Genomic DNA, 15,090 nt, shown 5'->3' on the forward strand with positions numbered 1-15,090 from the left:
GTGGCAAGGCTGGGCAAGGAAAAAAGTCCTTGGCAGTGTTTCTTTCTTATCAGGTGCAAAATGCAAGCTGTGCATTTCTAACAATACTCCATTTCTGACAAGAGCTCATATGTGACCACTGTGTTGTATTGGCCTCCCTCTTCGTGGCGTACGGGTGGGGCATTTATTTCCCCCTTTTTTAAAAGATTGTTCAGAAGTGTTTCCCAATCACTCAGTATTTCAAGAGAAGTCTTAGCTGCGCAGTCCCATGCAGCCTTTGTGAAGCCTTCAAAGACAGCAGAGCTGTGAGAGCTGAACCACGGGCTCAGGGGCTTTTACAAACAGGAGAATGCAGAAGACAGAGCTCCAACTCTAGAAGTTCTGGTTCAGAGATGATACCTTATATTAAGCCAACTAAGAAATGGCAAAAAAATTATCTTTTTCTGCAAGCTTTTGGGCACACATGCCCTTCCTTAGGATCAGGGAAAATTAAAGATGGTAAAAAGTCCCCATAGGTAGAAAATAAACATCATTTTTGCACAGAGGAAGCAGAAGGTGGAAGTCTGTTCCTCTGGGTCCGTGAAAGTGTCTTTGTGAGTTGCTTTTTGATGTGTAGGTATGGCAGGAAGGGTGCATGTGCCTGAAAGCTTGCAGAAAAAGATAATTTTTTGCAGTGTCTTAGTTGGTTTAATAACAGGTATCACCTCTGAACCAAAAATTCTAGAGTTTTGCATTTCTTTTTGTCTCAGACCAACACAGCTACCAAATACATCCCTGAACACAGAGCTTGGCACTTACCTTTTTTAGAGGGTTTTGTGCTCAGCAGTCTGCCTCATTTAACCACAAGGTGGAACCCAAAGCACATGTATAGCTCGCTACATCCATGACACTTTCAGCTTTTCAAGTAGGAATATGTATTAAGGGTGACAGTCCAGTATTCTATAGTTTTAAGAAACCTCTTGAAAAGCTTTTGAGACATGAGGAAGCTCTCCTGTTTCTCACCTTCTGAGGACACTATTTATTTAATCTGAATCATTATTATTTTATTCCGTAATTCTCATCCTTCTATTGAGAGAGGTAGTTAGCCATACTAGTCTGCAGAAGGCAGGGCAGGGTGGGATCTTTGTAGTCTCTACAGTGCTAGCTTGACCTGCCTTCTGGTATTCTTCTATAGAGGTGAGGTGAAACAAGTCCACCTCCTCCAAACCCGGCTTGTAGTTCTAGGAGCATTAAAATGTTAAATTAATAATTTTTGTTTGGATTTCCAACCTGATGGAACTCCATTAGAACTGAATGTCCAGGTCCATGGCAGGGATTTGAAATAAAACTTGAATATTTTCTGAACTGCACCGCTCCTTTCACAGTCAGCTGACCTATGCCTTTAGGTCAGGGGTATCAAAGATATGGCCCATAAGCCAGACCTGGCCCATCCAGACCCCGGTGCTGCCCTTGGGTCTTGAGTTGACCCATAGGCAGCAGGGGGGGGGTGCTGGACCACCCCTGCATGCAGGACCTGGGACACAAGCTGCACGTGATGCCTGTTTGGGCTGGGCTGGGATCCATACGGTACACAGAGCCCATCCTGGCTAGTCTGGAGGAGGTGCCGTGTACACTAGATCCAATATGCAGGGGGCAGAGGCAGGCAGGGGGGAACATGGGTCTGATCTGGCCTGCAGGGTCAGTCTTCACTCTTCATATGGCCTGCAGACCAGTCCTACGCCATTCATCCAGCCTGCAGAGCCAAGCCAAGTGTGTTTGACACCACTGCTTTAGGTAAGTTATAACCAGTGCTCCCTGGGTTTGCATTTGTTTTCCTCATGCCAAGCACTGAAGACTTCACGTTCCTAGGACAGGTGCTCTCCAGAAGATCGAGCTCTAGACACAGCAAGCATCGTTTTACTAAGCAAGGCATTGCAGCAGAATGTAGGGCAAGTCGGGCCTCAACTGCGCCTCAGCATGCTTTCAGGATGTGCTGCCCTGCTCCACCTGCTGGGTCTTGCTCTGAAGAATGAGTCTGTTCCTTCTAACCTCAGAGTCCTGGGGTGCAGCTGCAATTCTTTTCTATGGTTTTCTGGGAAAGGAAGCCTTTTAGAGGAAAACATAGATATTTTTATTGCGGAGGGTAGAAGGGGAAAAATGGTGTTTTTCTGTCTCTCTTCCCATTATCTAAGACCACCCTCTTTTCTCACCCAGCCTTGCCATGTTTCCCCTCAAGATTTAAATTAGCCTATAAAGATGGGCTTCCCAGGAAGGACCACATAGTAGAATGTCCAAGTTTTAATTTTCCCATTTTTCTCTAATCCAAAGGGAAAAATTCCATTTTGCCAGACAGACCAGGTAGGCTGATAAAGGAAAAAAATACCAGCTGCTGAGATCCTTGCTGATTATTATAACTGCACTGTTGGACTTGCCGTTCCAAAAAGCCCTTGTATACTTGTGTCAGCCTTTGGCATTTCTTCATATTTTTACCATTATCTAATCAACCACTATAGAGTTAGAACCATTCTGATAACAGTCAGAGTAATAAGAGCCCTACTCCTGCTCCCATTGCAATCAGCTTCCTATTGACTTCAGTGGGAATGGGCCCTTAATTACCTAGAAACCTTATTTAAATTCTCTATAAATAAAGTCTCTTGTGACCCTTGTAGCTCTTATTTGGAGAAACTCAAGACAGTCCAAAGCCAAAACCAACCAGACTGATTTCCAAAGGGAATTTATACATTTGATACATCTTGGCACAATAATTCTCTTCTCCACAGACAACACCACAAAGAAAAGAGGATTGTACAGGCCTGGGGACGGGAACAGATAGCAGCAGGACTCTAGCTTGATCTTCACTGCTAAAGGACTTGGAACGTCATACAAAAGGTACGACACTTCTGGGACCTTCACTAAGGAAATTGTTTTTCCATCCCATAAAACTTTGTTTAAAAATGTTCTTCTTCCAAAGTAGGATGAACCTGGGACCCAAGAGAGAGAGCACACACGAAAGACAGACCAACTTCATTAAAACAATTCCCAACAGCTCCAGATTCTACACAGATGTGTGTTGTCTGCTGATGTCAGAGCCATGCCCTCTGTCTCCTGTGCCTGACTCAAACACCTCTCCATGGGGGAAGCTATGCCATAGGTGTGCCACAGGCTGGAACTCTGTAGGCATACCTTTTATCTTTTCAGAGGTTTCCTTGGTTGTATTCTACAGGATGCTGTAACAGCGATTCCTTTGGGATTTATCATGCTCGAGAAAAAGTGCCAGGCATATTGATAAAACAAAATATTTTTGTTCTATAATAACCACAGTAAATGTTTCATAGACTATGGGTTTAAGACTTTAACACATTCTTTTAGGCTGATTATATTACTTAGCATGTGAGCTGCCTGGCGCACAAACATCTCTTTGTTCTGTGTTTATGCAGCACCTAGCACTGAGGGCTGCATAAATCTGTGAATGTGGCTTCTGCGCCCTGCCAGACATATTAAGGTGCAATTAACCTGTTAATTCTGCCATAAATGGTTACCCTGCTGCATGTCCAATGAATTAACGGCATGACAAAATGGGAAACCAGCCACAAAAATATTCTACAAAAGACGTGTAACAGTTTTTGGCTGATTCCCATTGTGCCTTGCGTGGCATGGCAGAAGGCACAATTGTTGGGATCAAGGATCGGATCTAATCATACCATTAAATGAATGTGCAAGAGGTCATAGGTACCATTGTAGGACAAAGTATTAAAAAAAATCAGCTGCTCTGGTAGCTTAAGAGTGGCGTTCATGTTCCGCACTCATGCTTTGGCTCCAAATACTTGGGACTGTTTGAGATGCTGCCACTCAAGGCTAAAAGTCCAACTTTTTCTTAAGTCCCTTCATACAGTTAATAGATCTACTCTCAGGTATTTGATTGGAGGTACAAAGCAACTGCAGATCAACATTGTGCAAGGTGGTATGTGAGGCACAGCTGGTGGGGTGTGTTCAGGTGCTGAAGGAAGCAGTGGCCACAAAGCTTTACAGTCCAGTTACTCCATTTATGGAGCAGCCATGTGTGAGAACAGCTCCTGGAGGTGCTCTGGCTCAGGTGGAGATTGTACTGGACCCAAATTAGAAGTGCTGATGTGACTAACAGCCATTTTTTATCCTATTCTGCCTGGATTCTTAACTCCTTAGAAGCATGGCACAACATCTAGCCCCAATCTCTTGATTTTCTTGGTAGCCTGTGTCAAGCAGAAAGGTTGTTGTAGCTGATAATGTTTACCGATACCTGGACACCTGGGTTCCCTCTCCCCTGTGGGGCTGGGGCCCCCAGATGCCTCAGTGCTCTCAGGAACAGCAGGTTTCCACTTACAGGCCAGCAGCATTCTAGCCTGGAAGGGGTCCTGCTTGGGTATGCTGGAAGTGAGATGCAGGGGGCGCCGCACACATGCCTGTGGTCAGGAACACAGCCTGGCAGCATGGAGAGCAGCTCCTTGCAGGTAAGTCTATTGAGGGGAAGGGGTGTGAGGGAGGGAAGGGGCATGGGGGGGCATATTGAGGCCCCCACTGTGAGGGACAGAGTGGGGCAGGGGTGGGTTTGGGGCTGGGGGCACTGCCCAGCCAGGGCAATGCATGGGACCTGGGGTCAGGGTGGGAAGAGGGATGGAGCTGTGGGTGGGGGGTGTCTTCCTGCTACTGTATGCACCCTCCCGGGGGGCATGTGCCCCACCATATTTATGTGCAGGGCAGATGCAGGCTGCTTGCTGCAGACCTGGGGCTCTCCACTCTGCTGCCTCTGCCCTGGGAGCCCTGCGCCAGCCATGTGCCCCTTGCCCACCCAGCAGCAGTGGAGACAGCACATTTGCCTCCTGCTGCTGGGCAGGCAAGGGGCATGTGGCCAGCATGGGGCTCCTGGGGCAAAGTCAGCAGGGCAGCTCACAGTGAATGAGCTTTAGTTCAAGCACCACCGCCACCAGTTTTAAGTGCAGGGATGCTTTTACGTGGAGCAGAACCAAGCAGGGTGAGGGCAGATATGGACTGCTTGTTGTGGACTCAGGGCTCTCTGCTCTGCTGCCTTTGCCCCAGGATCCCCACACTGGCCACATGCCCCCTGCCTGCCTGGCAGCAGAAGGCACAACTCACAGCCTACACTACTGCCAGGCGGGTAGAATCACAGAATCAATGACTCGGAAGGGACCTAGACAGATCATCTAGTCCGACCGCCTGCCATGGGCAGGAAGGAGCACTGGGGGTGGCAGAGGTCATAAGGCCCCAGGCAGGTGCCTGTCCAGTCTCCTCTTGAAGATTTCTGGGGAAGGTGAGAGCACCACCTCTCTGGGGAGCCTATTCCAGGCTCTGGCCACCCTTACAGTGAAGTAGTTCTTCCTAATATCTAACCTCAACCTATCCTCCCTCAGCTTGTGGCCATTGCTCCTGGTGACGCTAAAGGGGGCCCTGGTGAACAGCCTTTCCCCGAGTCCCTGCTGCTGGCCCCTGACAAGGTTGTAGGCAGCCACAAGATCCCCCCTCAGTCTCCTCTTGCAGAGACTGAAGAGATTCAGGTCCCTCAGCCTCTCTTCATAGGGCTGGCCACGGAGGCCCCCAGCCATACGAGTGGGTAGGGGGTGTGGGGCTGGTGCAGGGCTTCCAGGACAAAGGCAGCAGAGTGGAGAGCCTCAAGACCACAGTGACCAGCCCGCATCTGCCACACGCACAAGGCTGGGGGGGCACATGTGCTCCCCATGCCTCCCCCGGGGGTAGGCACAGCAGTGGAGAGCCGCTCCTCCATGCCCTCTGGATGAGTTGCCCATGGCTCCATCCCGCTCCCTGCCCCGCTGATTTAACTTGAGTAAATCGGTTATCAGACCAGCATTAGCTGATATAGTTGGTTAGTAATCGGTTATTGGTATCAGCCAAGAAAATCTTTGTTGGTGCACTCCTATTCCCAGTACATTGTTCTCTCCTACCTTTAACTGCCCTAGGTAAATCATTAAACTCCTTGAAAACTAGGCTTTGGTGAATGTAAATCAAGATTCTGCCTCCTGCTCTGTCAGATGACACTGGGTTTTTTCTTCTTCTAACTCCTTTCTTTCTTTTAAGGTTTTTTAATGAGCCCTGACATTTATCAGACATTGGGCTGCGTGCTGGTGCAGTATCTATGCAGCAAAAGGACCTATAATAAAAGAACATGCTACCTTCTCTGCAGGAGTCATTTAAAAATACATTGATAAAACTGTTACTCAGTAGGGCAACTCACACAGTAATGCTAGGTGCACTTGCAATATTTATTATTTTTTACATTTTTAGATGCATACGATATATATATATAAAAAATAGAAAGTATGAGACTTTCCAGGACATTTCACAAACACATCCACTTTCCCATGAAGTTTCTGTCTTTAGACTACATAATACACCATCACATGTGAACAGATAACGTGTTCAGAGAAGTTGGGGGGGTGGGGAGAGATTTCTCAGAGGGAAAGGTCACTAGCAGGAACAGGGCTGCTGCACAGGAGGCAGGTTGTCTGTGAGTCGCATGTTGTTCCCAGAATAGCCTCGGGAAGGGTCAGAATCTATACTCTCCGACATCTTTTCACATATGACGTCCACTAGGCGCTCAAAGACCTGCCTCACATTGATGTTCTCTTTGGCACTGGCTTCAAAATAATCAAAACCTGCAAAGGAAGCTCACAAAAAAAAATCAATGAGACTGATTATATCAAGATCACTTGAAATAAATGTAATGACCTGTTTAAATCACCAGCAATTTGTGTGGTGTTCCTCCAGAAGCTGGGAAGCACTTCAGAGAAACAGGCAGATTTGAAGATGCTGGTGCTCAGCTGAGGCCCAGCTTGATGGCTGGAAATGGCACTGAGCCCATCAGCCTAATCAAGGCTCACAGACATGAGAGTTTTGTTCCAGAGCCATGCTAAATACTTGTTCAGATCATTATGGATCTAAATGGATCTGTTTTTCCTCATTTGATGCACGTGCAGAATTTCTCTGGATTTAAACTGAAGGTGAACAATGATGCTGAAAAGAAAAGGGACAAACTTGTGCTATCTGACATGTATTTGTACTTCAACTGGGAGGAGTGCAGGACATTTTTTAAGAGCATCTGTTGCTGTCTAGAGGCAGCACAGGCCACCACATGGAGCACTGGACTACGACTCAGGAAACAGAGGCTTGCTTCCCCATTCTTCTGCTGACCAGCCTGTGTGGTTATTGGCAAAACATTTCACTTTCCTGTGCTTCTATTTCCCTTTCCTCGCTATCTTTATCTGTTTATATCAGAAGCGTCTCAGGACCGGGACTGTCAATATGGGTTTGTACAGCACCTAGCACTGTAGAGGGAGGTTTTAGTTGGGGTCTTTCAGCATTTCTCTAATACAGATGGAGCTGACAGGGAATTTAAAACCTAACACTAGGAGCTTCTGATGCAGAGCTAAGTAGCCTAAAATTCCCCACAGTATTACCCCTTCCCGATCACAGAACAGCAAGGCTGAAGTCCTATTGAGTTACTGAAGATTTCAAGATTGTTATACTTTTTTGTGGGGGGTTGTTTGGCATGTTCAGTCGACACCCTGAACCCAAAAAACAATCTGCCTCAACACCATCAAGATTAGCCCTCCTGTTCATTCAGGAAATTCTGTTCCTGCATCAGGCCTCAGCACGTTGCCCCAAAGCAGAATATTAAATGCACTGAACTGTGAAGTGTTACCAACTCCGTCAGTCTGAACAAGTCTTGTTTTACTCTCCCTGGATCTTGAGACCAGCCATTAATTTAGAACAGTGAGGGCCAAACTTTTGTGCCACAAATTAAGCTGACTCAATTTGGAGCTCAAGGAGCCTGGCTGAAGGGACGCAGGAGCCAGCCTTACCACATGCTGCTGTGGGCTGACTGAGAGCAGTGTGGGACAAGGTGGGTGCACTTCTCTGCAGTGGCAAAGCAGCCTGCCTCACCCAGAACTGCTCGAGGTCAGCAGGGCAGTGCACACAGCAAGAGGAAGCCAAACCTGACTTTCCAGCTTTGAAATGGGAACTGGGCGTGGGGAGAGCCTTCACATGCCAGGTTCTGGCCCATCCAGCTTTTAAATCTCTGCCCCTGCTGCTCAGCTGTGACCCTCACTGAGCTGCAAATTAGCAATGTGGTGAATGCAGCATGTGCAATTTGCACGCCACATGTATGCGCTCATCGGGATGCACCCAGAGTGGCCATTTTTGCTCTGAGGAAAGAAGTTTGAATGTTTGTATGCTTTTGTTTTCTACTGGGAGAACAACAATTCTCCCAGTAGAAAATGAACATCTGTACTTGGCCTAAGTTAAACAATGCTGACTGACTTCTGGTCTCAAGCAAACACTGACCTCAGTTAACAGACACAACAATTTCTTGATAAAGTCATGTTTTTCTCCTCTTCCTGAAGCAGACTATGTTTTCATACACTGCAAGGCTTTAGCAGAGTAGGAAGTAGACAGGGCCTTTCAAGAGCATAATTAGTTTTTGTTTTCCTTTGACATGTGGCATACATTTCTTCCTGTTGCATTTGACAAGTTCAAGGATAGGTCAAGAGGTGGGAGTATCAATTCTTCATTAGTTTTGTACTGATGTAGTCAGTTGTTATGGAGACAGATGATGTGAGTGGGTGTGTTCACACGCACATGGTCATGCATGTGCCCATAGATGAGTTGACACAATGGACATTTGAAATCTCTCAAATGTAAAAGATTCCTGGTGTAGGACTCAGGAGCTTTTTGATATTGCACAGGTTAGCGGTGGTAGTGTGGAGAGGGGACCCAAACATTAGAAGATGGGGTAAAAGCTCAAGTAGATCTCTGCATTGGAGTCTCAGGCATTTCAAATCTAACTTTCAGTCATCCACAGCTAAACTGCCTTTGCAAAATCTGAAGGCACATTTGCATTAACAATTGCTTATGTTTTACAGAATGTGCAAGATAGGTATCTGTTTTGGGCACTTTCACATTTTCCCAAGGCTGAGAAGGTACCGAGATGCTAGATGTGAGAATTGGGCCCTGCTGTCTTTTGTGAACTAAACATGAAATTGTCTGTTTCATTACTACTGTAAATAATGGTCTGCTACTAATGTAATGATAATAATGGGGAAATACATTATTTATTATTTGTATGATGGCGACACTTAGACTCCCCATTCGAAACTGGAGTAACCACAGTACAGACAGAGAGAGAAACTGGAAAGGATCCAAGGGCAAGCAACAAAGATGATAACGGGACTGAAAAGCAAGCTGCATAAGGAAAGACTGAAGGAACTAGGTACATTTCATTTGGAGGGAAGAGAATTGATGGGGGACATTGTTGAAAGGCTTCCATGAGAAAGATGGAGAAACACTGTTTTACCCTACCACAGAGGTCTGGATAGGTGAGAGTGGTTTTAAACTGCACCAAAGCAGATTTAGACCTAATCTGAGGGAAAAAAATCCTAACTGTAAGAGCAATAAGACAGTAGAACAGGCTGCCTAGGGAAGTTGTAGAAACTCCTTTATTAGAGGTTTTCAAAAAAAGGTGAACAAATTTCTGTCTATGAGAACAGTACATCCTGCCTTTGTGCAGGGGTCAGACTTGATAAACCTCAAGGTCCCTTCTGACTCTATGCTTCTATATAAAGACATGGCCCCCTTTTCAAAATTATAGAGTTGATCATCTACCTTGTCCTGTAGACACATAAATCCATGCTGAATTTGGCTGCTTCCACGCATACAATTAATTATCATAAGTGTTTTTGGCAGAGACAGTCTTTTTGTTCCGTATCTGCACAGCTCTTAGTGGAGCAACATCCAAGTGTGGGACGTGTAGGCCCAACAACAACACAAATATTCACATTGAGGTTAGCTCATAACGGATAAGCTCGCTCAAGGGCACACATCATGCTAGCAATAGTGCTTAGAAAATACGACTCAATTCAGCCCCTGCTTCTAACAAAAATACGACACTCCTTCCAACTAATAACAGAACCCACATTACAGACCTGAGGATTAAGAACTGTATGAGAGTTTAATAAAACCAGGGATGACAGCTATTCTCATGAGTGCCCTATGAACTCTCTCTTTCCTGCAAACAAATACCTTCTGCCCTTCTGCGAGGGTTTCCTGGAAAATGTGTTAATTGAAGTCAGTTTTAACAGGGTTTACCAGATGGCAGGGACTTCACAGTGGCCACTGACAGACGTGGAAAAAGAAAAGGGGGAAAAAAAAGGTCCTTTAATAGCTGATTAGATAAAACCACCAAAAAGCCCCGCTGAAGTGTATGATCTATACAGATGTTGGGCCAGATGGCTCAAACTGACGCAGCTTTTCTTCTGGGCACGTGCTGTGCTTGGTGCAGGGTCAGAAAGTAAAGTGCCATTTGCTTTTGTTTTTTCCACATCTGTCAGCAGCCGTCAGAGATCATGGGCGGTACAGTTAAAAACTTCACACTCCAGCCCCAATTCCTTAGCGGTTTGTATATGTGCTGACCTTTAAGCATGGAAGTAGCTCCATTAAGCTCAATGGGACAACTTGCATGCTTTGAGTTAAGGTCATGCTTTGTCTTTGTATAACTCGGGCCTTACTGTATTTGACTCTTGCATGTTTTACTCAGAATGCCATGTAGCACTTACTCAAACAATTGGTTTCAGTGTGAGCCTGTGTTAAGCAGAGATATAGGAAACAATGCAAAATAGATGAAAAACTGGGCTGGATAGCTTAGGTTACAAAAACAGAAGAGGAGAGAAGCTTTAATGTGTACCTAACTGATTGGCCAGATGTTTCCCCTTCTCCAGAGGAACAATTCTTTCATCCTCCATGTCACACTTGTTTCCAACCAAAATGACTTGTGCATTATCCCAAGAGTAGGTCTTGATCTGAGTAGCCCTGGGAGGAGACAGAGTAAACAATTACCTGTTGTTGCTATTGCCAAAAGAAAGTTGTATACTAGAAACTGACATTTATAATCATTAAAACCAAACGAATAATCAGCCACAGATTTAAAAAAAGTTACCAAGCAAACTTATAGGATAGCAATGCAACCTACCTGAGTTAGGGTGGGTTTTATTTTATTATCTCTCATTTTGTATAAAAACTTTCTGTATTGAAAAAGTTCACCTCTATATATTTAAGCATTGTGGGAACTGAACAAAAGGATTAAATAAATCATTTCACTTAGTACCTTTTAGGGAAATTAACACAATTTGTAAAGGTAGTTCTTATTGTGGTTGTTCATGAAGCCACAGTGATTTATATCAGCTGAGGATCTAATCCCGAAAAGGCTACATAATAGCTACAAACCACCAATCAAAAAGTCTCTCAATATATCATAAAAGATATGGCAAAAATAACCCCACATTGCTTTAAAAATTCAGTATCTCCGGACATATAAATGATATTTGCTTGCTACCACTCTTACTTTTTGATAAAATAAGTTAATAAAGGGAATGAGGTAGATGTAATATTTAAAATTTTAGTAGAGTATTGAAAACTGTTTAGAGAAGTTATGCTTGAAAATGCAAGTCATCTTGGCTTGAGTAGGAATCACATCATACAGACTGAAAGCTGGTTAGACATCTGTAAATTAACAGTACAGAGAAATGTAGCATCTTGGAAGAAAAGGGGCTCAGGATGAGATTATATACCTCACGTACACACACAAGATTACACAATCACATTATTATGCAAGGAGAGGTTGACTGTATTGTGCAAATTGACTTAAATAAACAGTACATTTGATTTGCACTCATGGAAATTAGTCTAACAAAGCCCAATTATCAAGTTCAGGGTGATTTTTCAAAAAGCAAAAATTAAAAAGAATTATGCACTTTGAGGCTTATATGCTCTTCTTACACTGTAGGAAATCAACATGTGATGTTTGATTTGCATTTGTTTTTTGCTGGCATCACCTCTTACCATCTTAACACAGGTGGTTTTAACTCTTTCTTTTAATTGTGTTCAAGGTTCATACAGCTGATTCTTAAACAGAACATGCATGTCACAGGATGAATACTAGTTAAAAAGATGGCCATGCTGATGTCCTCACTGACATAATGATCTGGACACAGGGACTGGAGAGACAAGTACTGGCACTTTCTAAACACTTTGTTCTTGCATCTGGCTGGTAGTGTGAAGGACTTGTTTACATTGCATCCTAAATTAATGCAGATTCATTAAAACCCATGGGGATAGGATCATTCAGAAGTAAAGTGGTCTTAGTTCACAGTAGCTTAATCCTTGAAAGCAAACACTGACTTTACAAAGTTAGCTGTTTGGTCTTATTTTTCAGAGTGCTTCCTTCTAGACAAACCCTCAGATAGTGGATCTTAAAAATGGTGTCAGTGCAATCTGTCTTGCAATTTTGTGCTTCTTACAGGCTGGTTACAATATTATCCCTTGGTGCGACTGCTTCAACTCCTGGTTTTGCCACGATCAGAGCTGAGGCTCAGTCATGTAAACAGAATTAAATGGGGAAAGAAAGAGTGGAAGAAGGCATCTGTCCTGTGTCATAGTGTATGGGGTTGTGAAAAGCTCCTTGTACACATTTACTGGGAATTCTGTAAAAAGATGTTTCCAAAATGGGATGTGCAACAAACCTGTTCCCTTTAAAGTGAAGAAAAGAAATCTAACTTCCTGTACCTGTGGACTTTATACCCATGAGCTGATAGAAAAGCAAGAGTTAATGTAACTGAGATGTTTCAACCTAACTAGCTATCTAATCCAGCACACCAGGGAAACATCTGTATTTCCATGATTTGAAAACGGTCGTGCTATATTTGTGCTGAATTCCACAAATTAATGATGGAGCAGAGTGCTATGCTTCATGCTTGGGAGAAAACGAAAGTCTCAGGTTCACAGTTGTGTTGATGTATCAGTAACATCATTAGAGTTCCAGCTTAAGGACAAAAAAGTAGTACTTTTTGAACCCAGCTGTCATTTCCAATGTAAGTTATGGAAGACTAAGGACTTTTTCCCTTCTCTAATAACATCTTGACTGTCTGAACCACAGTTTCCACAGCATTTACTCTGAACATAAAAAAGGTTTCTAATGCTATGACTCATTTGAAATGCCTTTTGTTGATTTACAGGTGCAAAACACTAAATTTATCTACATATAAATCTAACAAGACAGTGTCAGCCAATTGAACCTCTTAGAAATCTAGAATTGTGGCTGCATCCAGGCAAAGAGATCCACCTAGTGAGTCGATCTTCCCCATTTTATAGGAGCTGCATTGTGCTATTCAGTCAGCATCAGCAGCTCCCTTTTTTGGCATAATGATTATTCCTGTTAACCAGAGTTACAACCTAGTTACTACTGTGGAAAATGGGTCAGTTGTTCCATAGCTAACAGCTCATCTGTATTGTTCTCATCCTGCAACAGATGAAAGCTAAGCTGGGGTAACTCTGGCAGATGAACCTGAGAAAGGATTAAGGGGGCCCGGCCTATAAAAGGTAAAGTCTAGATCATTTATCCACAGTGTAGCATTGGTTTTTCTGTGCCATTTTTATTTTCCATCTGATTTCCACCTAGATGCAACGTTTTCCTTAACATATCATTAATTCGTCTTGCACACCTCCCATCCACCAACCATGCACCGCTACCGCCTGAGGGCTGTCTGGCTGGGCAGCAGCTCTGCAGAAAAGGACCTTGGGGTGACAGTGGGCAATAAGCTGAATATGAGCCAGGAATGTGCCTTTGTTGCCAAGAAGGCTAACAGTATACTGGGTTGCACTGGTAGGTGTGTTGCCAGCAGATCAAAGGAAGTAATTAGTTAGACCTGTGCGAAGCAGCAAGTATTCACTTTGGATTTGGCCGATTCAGAGGGACAGTGATTCAATTCGGAGATTGAAATCGTTGTCCCGACCCAATTCAGCTGAATCAGATCTGAAGGCAGGTGGCTGGACTCGATGATCTCCCGAGGTCCCTTCCAGCCCTGATGTCTATGAAATCTATGAAATCTATGAAAGATTCGGCCATAGAAAGCTAGTTCCCTGCTTTCCTGCCCCCGCCCCACTCCAGCACCAGTGGCTGTGGCTCCCGGCTCCATCCCCCAACCACGGAGCATGGGACTGCGCTGGGTAGAGGTGTGTATGTGCACGTGCACGTCGGCGGGCACAGGGGCAGAGTATGTGCGTGTTGGCAGGCATGGGGCACTGTGTGTGTATGTGCAGGCACAAGGGCAGTGTGTGTGTGTGTGTGTGTGTGTGTGTGTGTGTGTTCATAGGGTGAGTCCCACATGCACACCCCTCTATATACATGCACCTGTGCCTCCCCTCACGCTGCCATACACAAACCCCAGCCACCCTCCCCCCATACCCACCTCTACATACACTACACAAACACATGTAAATCAGGACAAAAATATTTTTGTGAAATCAAATTAATTAATGTTGTAGATGTTCGCATTTTAGAATAGAATTTGGTATTTTTCTGGTTCTGAGATGGCAAACCCCCTTGCTGAAAGGACTACTTCTGGGGGCAAAGGGAGGGACCTCTGGTGGCAAGGTCAGGGGGTAGGGGGTGAGACTTCTGGTCACAAGATGGTGACCAGGGGGTGGGGCATCTGTCAAGGGGTGGGGCTACCCATGCAGCCCTTGACAGCTTGCCAAAACTCAGTAAGCGGCCCTCCACCCAAAATAATTGCCCGCCCCTGCTCTAGCTGGTAAGTCTGTTGTGGTGGACAGAGGGGAGAGGGAAGGGGCGTGGGGAAGGCAGATCAACACCCCCACAGCGAGGGAGAGACTGGGGCTAGGACAAGCTGCCCAGGCAGGGTGGGAGTGTGCGGGACTCGGGGAGAGGTTAGGGGGGCACAGGATGCAGGCGCTGCAGTCTCCCGCCACTGCACGCTGCCAGTCCAGGAGGGCACGGGAGCAGGCATGTGCCCCTGCATCCATGTGGGGTGGGCTGGGCTGGGCTCTGTGGAGCCAGGGCTGCACTCCAGAGCCCTGCAGACCACAGCCCAGCAGTGGGGGCTTGCCGCCTGAAGTGCATCTGTGGCTCTGCCCACCCCACAGAGCACAGTGGAGCAGGGGTTATAGTTTCATACTTTCATAGTTTCTAGGGTCAGAAGAGACCTGAGCAGATCATCAAGTCCGACCCCCTGCCATGGCAGGAAAGAGTACTGGGGTCAAAGGACCCCAGCA

The 15,090-nt window shown here is 45.3% G+C and overlaps 1 protein-coding gene across 5 annotated transcripts in view; it reads right to left on the bottom strand.

Moving 5' to 3' along the window:
• RAB3B (RAB3B, member RAS oncogene family) overlaps positions 1-15,090 on the bottom strand; it is a 111,960-nt gene that overhangs the window by 6,482 nt on the left and 90,388 nt on the right. For 3 of the 5 annotated variants that reach the window (XR_002100273.1, XR_002100272.1, XR_002100274.1), the window contains 2 exons: positions 10,709-10,833; positions 6,261-6,623 (listed from right to left, as the gene is read on the bottom strand). Coding sequence is in view for 2 of the 5 variants with exons in the window: in XM_019531416.1 (XP_019386961.1) it covers positions 6,436-6,623; positions 10,709-10,833 (313 nt within the window). In the remaining 3 variants the exon portion in view is untranslated. Of the gene's footprint in view, positions 1-6,154; positions 6,624-10,708; positions 10,834-15,090 lie in introns of those variants that run through there. The other 2 variants (XM_019531416.1, XM_019531418.1) reach the window with 2 other exon arrangements.

Source organism: Crocodylus porosus, unplaced genomic scaffold, assembly GCF_001723895.1.
Source record: "Crocodylus porosus isolate Cpor-Errol unplaced genomic scaffold, CroPor_comp1, whole genome shotgun sequence".
Lineage (NCBI taxonomy): Eukaryota > Metazoa > Chordata > Crocodylia > Crocodylidae > Crocodylus > Crocodylus porosus.